Raw genomic sequence first — 10,335 nt, 5'->3', positions numbered from 1 at the left:
TAGAGATTCAGGAGATAGTAAAAAGGCCACATTATAGTCTATAAAAATCTGACAGTTTTCCTGGTGAAGAATGGGTACTATAATTTGCTTCCTCTGTTACTCTAGATCTCTAACAGGACAGGATAATATGTAAAGGGCCAGTCAGAAATACTAATCACAAAAGCTTAGGGAAATTTATTTGCATGTTTTCTTTCTTCATCACCCTGTAAACAACTGGATCACACCATACACTGGAATGCATGTTTAGGAGCTAGCAAACACTTTAATGTTATCTTAACTGAAGCAGAAAGATAAAGCTGCTAAAAAATATTTCAAAGCCATGACTTACGGGTTATTTGCACCATTATTCTCTTAAATATGGAAAGTAGGGAACTGATCACACACATGGATACTTAGCATACTGAAATCCAAAATACATATATTACTATACTTTCTTTTAAGAGTAATAAATACCACTAACTTTAAGATTTGAAACTTATTTTTTATATGACACAGAAAACAAAAATATATTCCTCTTTTTAAGAAGATACATTTCCCAGGAATGAGTTTAAAGTTTGCCAAAAGTTGTGTTGGATGAACTAAATGTCTAGAAACATCTTACAACTACATTCATTTTAAAGCATCTGAGCAAGTATGGTCACAACATTCAATATTTCAACCTTTAAACTGTACTCTATCACTATTAGACTCAGAAATACATTGTTTTCCTGCAATTGTGGTTTATTGTAATCTTAATTCATTTTCTCAAAGACCATTCAACACATTTATACTATTCCAGTAATTACCATGCTACCCAGAAAAACAAGTGAACAGTTTATTAAGAATTAAATGAGGGTATGGAATGTGATACAGTACAAGGAAGACAATCAAGATGGGTATAATAGTACTACTCACACAAAAAGTTAAATCCCATTTCAAAAAAAAATTCATAAGAACAAAAAAAAAAGCAACTCCATCATTATAAAGTAAAACATTTCATGCAAAAACTCCAAAAAAAAACCCCTCCAACCCCCCAACAAACAAAAAGCTATCTGAAAATATAGTCACGCTAACATATTAACCACAATATAATCATTCACAGAAAATCAACATACTAATTACGCAATGGGTTAGATGAAACAACACAGGCTGTAATATTGTAAATTCATAGACCACGATAATTTTACATGATAAGCAATTCCAGATTCACTCATAGGGTGAGGATTATGGGCTAAATGTATGTAAATATAAATTCCATTAACTCATCTCATTATCTTCTAATTATAAAACTTGGAAGTTTCCAGAACTTGAAAAATTATATAAAATTTGGCATACTCCATTTGAGTTACAACAAATAACTTTAGGATTATGTTTGCAATTACTAGAGAGCTGTATAAAACCACTTCAAGGTCAGGAATTGACCTCTTAAATAGTAATCACAATTTACACCATAGATATGCCTTTACTCTGATTAACTCTTACTCAAGACAAGAAGATGATTTTCTAGCACTTTATGTACAAGTTACTGTAAAAGGCCAGTTATTTAGAGACTGAATAAAATGTGAAACAAAGGCAAACTGGTAGAGTCAATGGGAACATCCTCATTTACAAAGATTTAAGTGGGTAAAAATCTTGCCTTGACTTCTGAGGGAGCTAGAGTCAACAACAGACTGCCTCATGTCTCTGTACCAAGATGCTTTAGTGTACTTCATGGAAAAGATAGTTAACATTAGAGAATAGGAACGGCATTTTATAGGTTAGCATTCCCTCCACAGGTGCCAAACAAGCCTGGTCACCATGTGGTGCACAAAAAAAGCATGTTTACAATTGGGTGGAACACCACGATGAGGCAACCCAGAGCAGAAACTCCCCCGTCACTGCACACCTGCCCATTCAGGAGGCCAGGAGAGAACTGGGACACCAACACTTCATGTCCTGGGTTGAGCTTACCTATGTATAGATTGGCTATGAGTGTAACAGTAAGGCCAAAGAAAAAGAACAGGGAAAAAAATAGGACAAAAAATCATGCACTCCCATTTGATATTTTTTTTCCTTTTAGATTTAAGGTAATTAGAACATATTGAAAAATTACTCATGTTTCTCTTTCCCACCTCCAAAATTTAACTTCCTATTTATATGCCATGAAAAGAACACCGTAATTGTTCAGTAGCATGATTTAGCCTCTCTAAAAAATAAAAGCACTTGCTCTAATTTTCACAAAACGACACGAGAAATTTTTCCAACGTGAACCCAGAGTTTGAGGCCAGTAAAGCGTCTTTAAAAATCAGGACTATCATAGTTAGAGCTCTTTGGAATGTATCTTATACATACAAAGGTAGCACAAATTAAATTCCCAGAGTATTCATGAAACAGGTTCTTAAATGGGAAAGATTTCTAATGAGAGATAAATGCTTCCATAAGCACATTAAATGTTCTAAATCAGTCTTTCCCAGCTGACAAGGTCCCTGCTTACAATGCAACATAGCCTCTGAAATCAAATGTAAAGATCCATCATGATGATGCAAGATGAAGTGCAGATGAGCGGTACATATGAAAAAATCTGTAAACCGCTGCAGGTCTAAAACAGATTTATATTACAAAGCAATGTAAATAAATATTGGGCTAGTACAAAAGCTCTTTATTTACAGTTTTACAAATGAAATCGTATTCAGTGTAAATGCTGTGTTTTAAAGAACACAGTACTGTATTAGTAAAATGAGTTCTGTTGAGGGGATTACAGTTTGTTAGAATCAATGCATAACGTATAAAAGATTCAAGTTAACTCTGTTTATAATTTAGTACAGACAAACCCAGTTTAACCTGGAATGGCATCTGTTAAAGTGCTGAAAAACAGGAAATACTTAGAAAACACTGTACATTATTAAAGCTTTATCAAGTCAGAATGTTAAACTTCTTTCACATTTTTTATCCTTTTGCCACAGGCTTGTGAACAAGATGATCTTTCTCAGCAAAGGAGTAAAAATTAATAGGCCACCAGCTGCTTAGATGAATTTAGGTTCAGTGGAGTTAGTTTCCTAAAACAATTATCCATCAACCATACCTTCAGGCCTCATAATCTGGTAAGTAATTAAATATTCAGGATAAGCCTAGAAAAGAAAGAATAATTAAAATATTGGCAAACAAATTTTTTGAAAGGAGACTTACCATAAGTATTCCTAATTTTTAGGGGAGAGGTTCTAATTTAGTGCTGTGGATCAGACTCATGTAAGAGCATTTTCTCAAAACATCCTTACCCTGACTCCAATCACTGAGATTGTGAATCAGCAGGTTTAGAACGAGTACTAAGTATGTGTTTGTCTGTTTTTAATAAGTTAGGTGATTCTGATACATATCCCCAAATCAGAACACTGGTCTAGAGACACTTTTGACAAGATCTGTGTCACTAAGAGCAAGAGGGAATTATCTATTTCTTTGTGATAGGTAGAGTCCTATGAACTATTAAATATAGGATTCTGATTAATTATATTTTAGAGAAGCTAAAAAAAAATCCAGTATAACGGGCAAAACCTGTATAAAGTCTGTAGGTTAGAGATATCAATGGTATTTTCCTGATTTTGATAATTTTATGAGTGTCCTCATTTTTTAGGAAATACAGATTGAAGTACGTATTTAAGGGTAAAGAAACATGCCTATGTACCTAAGGATGAAAGAACTGTAGTCAACCATTTCAGGGGAAAAAAAAAAAAATGCACACACACACACACACACAGGACGGAGGGAATGATAAAGGGGAGAATATTAAAATGTTAACATTTGGAAAATCTGGGTAAAGGGCATAAGGGAATTCTCTTTACTATTTTTGCAACTTTTCTATCAAGTCTGAAATTATTTCCAAACAAAAGTTAAAAAGAAATCCAGTTCTTAAGGCAATATACCTTGTCAATTTAGAGATTAAAGAATGGCTCTAAAGCATTTTTGAAGATGAATAAAACTGAATTACCTGTTCTCCTCTGTAAATAACATATTCAGCTAATGCGAGGCCATTTACGCTGGGCCGACCAGTGACTGAATGATGTCCTGGAGGAGAATGTGCCATTTTCATTGCACTGAACTGCAGGAAAGACTTTCCCAAGGTTACCCGGCAAAAGAGCAGCTGCCTATAACATGAAAAGGAAAAGATCTCCCTGAAGACAAGGTGGTATGTGACAATTTTATTTGTGTACACTGCATAAGCTTTATAATGCACTTATACGTAACACTTATGATTTGTTTTTATCAGTTCAGCCTTAAAAGAACTTTGTAAGAATGTCTTCTACTACTCTCATTAAAAGATTTGTCAATTTAATTAATCTTTATTTTAACTATAAAACCTGCAAATGTAATAACCTTACAGAGATGCAGACTCTGCCACCCTGTTTGTATCCCAGTACAAGCACGAATCATAGCCCAAGTGGGAAGGAGGAGGGGGTTTAAAGGGCTTCTATGAAGTGGCTTGTGAAGAGGGGCATTTATCCAACTAAGTCCAGTTGATTCCACCTTCGAAGTATATTTGAAATCCATTCTCTCCTCTTAATTCTTCTCTTCTTTTAATTCTACTGCCACTATCACATTCAAATCACCAAAGTTTTTACCCGGACAATGGCCTCTGAACTAGTCTTCCTGTTTCTACTCTAATTCCTGTCTATAAACTATTTTCCATCCAAGGAACCAGTGATTTAGGGAGAAACATCATCAAAGAAACCCCCAAAAACATAAATCAGATCACATCACTCTTCTGCTTAAAAACTTTTAGAGGCTGCTCATTGTACTTAAAAGAAAATCCAAATTCCTTACAATGGCTCCAAATTCTCTTATCTTACCTTGTGTTTATCATGCCCCAGACACATTCATTTTCTTTCTTCACACAGGTTAAGCTTTCTTACCCCATAGCCATCATATACACCATACTGTCTCCTCTACCATCTGGAATGGTGTCTATTCCACCCTTCTTCAACTGGCTAACACTCATTTTTCAGGTTTCAGCTGAAATGTTACTTCCTCAAATAGGTCTTCCCTGATCAGAAGCTGAAATGGACTCCTCTCCACGCCCCTCAAGCGTATGACTGGTCTTCCTCAGTTCCAGTGAACCCCCTGCCCCACTTTTACTTACTTCATTGTTTCTATTTCTTGTTTTCAGAGAGAACAGGAGATTTTGGTGGACCAGTTAATTGTGTTCTACCAAGAAGAGAGGCTATCTATACTTTTTATTTAAAATATGCCCTTTGGAAACCTTAGCATTTCTAATAGATTTTCTATTATAGTCACAATCAGTTCCATGATAATCCAGAATAAGGAAGTCTTAAGTTTCCTAACAACCAAGTATTCTGCTCCAAAGACAGTTTAGAAAAGGTACTAGAACATTGCTTATTACTAATAATCAATAATCAGAAATAGTTAGTCTCCAGATAACATGACAGGTAAAAACAGCAGTGCTCAATTTACAGAATTTCCAGAAATTATAAGCTTACGAACCAGTCCAATTTGTGATCTAAAATAGAAGTGGGTGGGAGGTCATACCCAGGAACACTGACTTTAGACACCTACACAAGTCTAAATTTAGGGGGAAAACAACGGTAACAACAAAAAAAAATCAAATTTCATTTCTCTTCAGGACTACAGTTCTACATTCACATTGGCAAACTTTCAGAATCAGCTGGGAAGCCTTTAAAAATCCTAATGCCCAGACCAAACCCCAAATCACTTGAAAATCTCTGAGGGCAGGACACAGGCATAAGTAGGTTTTAAAGATCCCTGGGTGATTTCAATGTGCTGCCAAGGCTGAGAACTACTGCTCTAGGGTTTTTTCTAGGTCAGTGATCAGAAGTGTCAGTATCATCAGGGAACTTGGTAGACATTCAAGTTCTAGGGCCCCACTCCAGACCTACTAAATCAGCACGCAGGAGGTAGGGCCTTGGAATGTGCATTGAACTAACCATTTGGTGATTCTGAAGCTAGTTAATGTTTGATAACTAGGGCTCTAGATCTTTATAAGCAGTGCCCTAGCTGTAGAATAAATCTCAATGAATAATCTTACTCCATTTTTCAAACAGCAAAAGATAACTTATGTACCTACAAGGATTTTATCATTTAATATCAAATGATTTTATCATTTATCATTACCAAATTATCTGACTGATTTTAACAACTGAGTTAGACCAGGTAACATGGGTAACTACAAATGGGTAAAAAATAGTGCAAACTGGTTATTTTACAATAACATGCTTTCTAAAGGACTGATGTCTTTTATTGTAACTTTTCAAGTAGGAATATCACAAGTTGAGGATTAGGATCATGCCATAATGAAAGAAGAGACTCCCTCATGCACTGCTATGAAATTATTAGGCTTGGAAAGTAATAGCATTTTAGTATGTGAATACTAATACTAGGTTTTCAAAGAGTCCACAGTCCAATAATATTCAAAGCCCACAATAAAAATTTTTTATACCCAGTGCTATTTTCTACTCCATATTCGTTAAAGCACCAGATGTTCCAATGAGTAAATGAGTTAAACAGATGAAGTACTTAGAACTGTGCGTGGGCCACACAGATCATTTAATAAATATTAGCTTTCATTATAACCAGTGAGAGGACCAAAAGCAATCTAAAACACATCTAGCTTGGATTCCTAAAATTGTCCAACATAATGCCTTACCCCCCAAATTTTTCAAATATGGAACCAGTTCTAATCTGATTCTTATCAAAATAAATGAGAACAAGTATTCTCTTCTCTTACCTGTGGCAAATGTAACAAGATCTGTCTTTATGAACTGGACACCCAGTACCTCCTCCAATTCCATATACATACTGATTGCTTTTGGAAGAGTTTTCAGCAAAATAAATACCAGCTCCAAACATGCCACCTATGTAGGCATGCCTTTCATCGAAGCCTTTATGAATAATTGCATTCACGAAAGGAGACCCTAAAATACATACAAATGGATAACAATTTAAAATTATCGTAGAAAAAAAAGAACAAAAACTAAAGCCTCTTATAAGTTAAACTCTTAAACATACATATACCACCATCACAAGAAAGCAAAATGAGGGGCCGGCGGAATGGCGCGATGGTTGAGCTGGCTTGGGACGCCAGAGGGCCCTGGTTCAGATCCCACATACGAGGGCCAGTGACACTGCCCTCTACAGCTAAGATGCTGAACAACAGCTCAACCTGGAGCTGGGCTGCTGTGAGTCGCCGGCAACGGCGTAGGCTGCAGCCCCTGCTGCAGTGGGTTGCCATGGGCTACCGTGTGTAGCCAGCAGCCAGCGTGAGCGGCCAGCAGCCACAGTGAGCGGCCGTCCAGAAGCCGGCGACTGATCTGCCTCGCCCGGGAAGAGCGCAATGGTGGTGCCACTTGGGCCGGTGAAGCAACGTCCTCCACAACTGGACTGAGGAACAGAGGGACAGCGACTTGTCTGTTCCCCTTCCCCCAATTCCCCAGCACTGTTCCCATCCCTCAATTCCCCAATAAAAATCTTAAAAAAAAAAAAAAAAGCAAAATCAGAAAACAAGGATAAGTTAACTGTTAGCTGGCTCCCTACTTTAGAATAAATAACTATTTTAGAGGAATTGCAAATGTCAATGTTTCTAATCGGGTGGTGGTTCGGATGCCAAAATGATGATACATACATACAGACAGTCAACTAGAATAACAAAACAAATTACTTGAATATCAATGCTCGAGTTATCAAATTTCAGACCCCAAATCCATAGAAATCTAGAACCAAGTGTCTTGTAATTCACCTCACATAACAAGGCTAAATGCAATTAGGTCTTACAATGACACCCATGGCCACGTACTTTTTCTAGGTATCAAAAGTGGCCAAAGTGGTCCTTCCATGTCCATTCTCTCTCCTTTATACCTCTTCTCTCCTATCTTTCCACTTCTCTGTTTCATCATCTGCTACATATGATTCAATCTGCAAATGTGGTATGTTCCTTCATTCCCTGCATACTGACTTCTTTTTCCTTCTTCCTTGCATGTGTGCCAAGAAGTGGAGTAAGACAAAGGGGAGGAGGTATTGAGCATGAGAACTAGACTAGGGAGTGGGGTGAGAGTGGGAGCTGAGAAAAGCCAACATAACACAGTTAACTGCTTCATTAACATCAGTGTCACTGTTCACAAAGGGACACTGAATCCCACTTTACAGAAATACTGAAGACCAGAATCACTTATTTGAATCTGGAAAAAACCAAAACCATTTATATTATAAAACAGAAAAATCATTCATGATAAACATCAAGTCAACACATAAATATTATGCTCTGTGCCAACAATGACAAGTGCCATTCAGATATTATACACAATTCAGACTGCTATAGCCAGTCTCCCAGGGGATTGTGAAATTAAAATGCTATGTTTTATAGAACTTTACAGGTCTCTAATCTGCAATCAACCCCAAATAAAAGAATAGATGGGAGCTACTATGGGTAATGTACTTGAAGATTTGATAATTACTACATTAATATGTATGTTTATATTTGCTATAAATTTGAAAGACCAATCAACATCTGCCAACTTGTAATATAAAAAAACCCAGGAAATGTCAAGACTGGTGCTCTCAATTCAACAAAAGTTCTCTGAAAACATCATAGGGTCAATGACATAGGCTCTTTTTAACAATGAAGTTAAATACAGAGGGTGCTAAAAAAATGTGTACACATTTTAAGAAAGGAAAAAACTATTAAAATTGTAATACTCAATATCAAAGTGGTTACCATCAGGGTAGTTTTAATACAGTTTTCTCCTTTCTTAAAATGTGTACACATTTGTTTGGCAACTTGGTACCCTCTGTATAGCTTTGACACTTAAGAGTCAAAGTCACAATAGGATGCATACATTCTTCTGAGGCGATTCTCAGACCTTATTTTAAATTCAATTAACTAATTAAAACACACAATTTCTCAGAGTGATCATAATAAGCAAAATCTACTACATAAAGAAAAAAGGAAAATATGAATCGTCAACATTCCCATTTCTATATTTTTTCCATTATGGCAATCCTATTTATAAACAATCCACTGTAAAATATACAAATTAAAAAGAGGTTGAAAATATGAATATAAATGTAAAATTTACAGAAACATTTATTTTTTTAAAAATAACACGAGGAATATACAGATTCCTTATAATTTCATACCTGAGAAAAAAACCATCCTAATGTAGAGGAAGATGGTGGGAGAGTGGGGGGATAGGAATCTTACCATGAAATAGCATTCTTTCATTTGCATGGTTGTGGTTTTCTTCGGAAACTTCTTTTCTCCTGTGAGTATATCTTTCCCATAGTTTCTTGTTACAAACTTTCTGAATCTATAAAAAAGAAGCCAGTATAAATCACATCCTTAGGTTATAATAATTACTTACCTATTTGTTCATTTTAAACAAAAAATGGGCCACATAGCCAGAAGAGGCAAACTTTTCTCTGAAATGTAAACTATGTATTATTTTAGTTAACTTTGTCCCAACCATAAAGATGGAAATACAGCTACATTTTGGAAATTGAAAACTTCAAAGGGAAAAAAGCAACATATGGCCATATGTGAAAGTCAAGAGTACTGTTAATTAATTAAAATACTTCCATTTTGATTAAAGTAGAATTATTAAAGATCTCTAAATTAGACATGTTGAGTTCTACATATAAGTAATAAAAACAGTAAATAGTATTTCCCCCCCCTCACCACTTTACGGAGCTCAAAATACTACCTTTATCTGTTTTTAATTAAAAATATTCGAAATACCCACACCAAAAAACATTCTTAAAACACACACATACACATATCCCTACTAATCCGTCTGTCTTTCCCCTGGTCCCTCCAATTCCTAAAATTTTTGTCTGAAGGAGAGTTAAAGATGGATGCTAGTCTTATATGGAGTGTTTCCAGTGTCAAATTTCAGAATCCTAGAGCTGTTTCTTAGCTGTGTTTAAAGGCGCTGCTACAACCCCCTGCTGGTCCTAGAGCATATCTGGGAGCTGGCAGTTTCAGTTTTGGCTCAAAAGAATTCAAAATACTGCCACAGACAAAATCAAGAAAAACAACTGGCACAAACAAATCTTTTATGTAAAACAAACAAAAAGAAAAGGAACAAAAATAAAAGTCTTATCATTGAAAAAATTTCCATTAAATATTGCATTACAATAAAATTATAGAGGAAGAAAACAGCAGCATATCTTTTTCAAATTCACTCCAGACGTATCTCTGAGATACTGTGGTTTCCGTTCCAGACCACCGCAATAATGTAAGTATCGCAATAAAGTTAGTTGTAATCTTTTGGCTGGTGGAGTGTTTTGCCTTCAATTTGTAAAAAATGCAGTATCTCTGAAGCTTAATAAAATGAAGCGTAATAAAGCAAGGTATGC

At 35.7% G+C, this 10,335-nt stretch overlaps 1 protein-coding gene across 2 annotated transcripts in view; it reads right to left on the bottom strand.

Moving 5' to 3' along the window:
- Positions 1-246: 246 nt before the first annotated feature.
- Positions 247-10,335, bottom strand: part of TNKS2 (tankyrase 2) — a 58,963-nt gene continuing 48,874 nt past the window's right edge. Inside the window, exons 23-26 of one of the 2 annotated variants that reach the window (XM_019639092.1) lie at positions 9,182-9,287; positions 6,713-6,899; positions 3,941-4,097; positions 247-3,086 (exon numbers count right to left, since the gene is read on the bottom strand). In XM_019639092.1, the coding sequence (XP_019494637.1) occupies positions 3,024-3,086; positions 3,941-4,097; positions 6,713-6,899; positions 9,182-9,287 (513 nt within the window). In that variant the 3' untranslated portion in view covers positions 247-3,023. The remainder of the gene's footprint in view (positions 3,087-3,940; positions 4,098-6,712; positions 6,900-9,181; positions 9,288-10,335) is intronic. The other variant, XM_019639091.1, reaches the window with a different exon arrangement.

This window comes from Hipposideros armiger, unplaced genomic scaffold, assembly GCF_001890085.2.
Source record: "Hipposideros armiger isolate ML-2016 unplaced genomic scaffold, ASM189008v1 scaffold_42, whole genome shotgun sequence".
Taxonomy (NCBI): Eukaryota; Metazoa; Chordata; class Mammalia; order Chiroptera; family Hipposideridae; genus Hipposideros; species Hipposideros armiger.
Note: the sequence above shows the minus strand (reverse complement) of the source record. Positions and strands in the feature narration are given on the sequence as shown.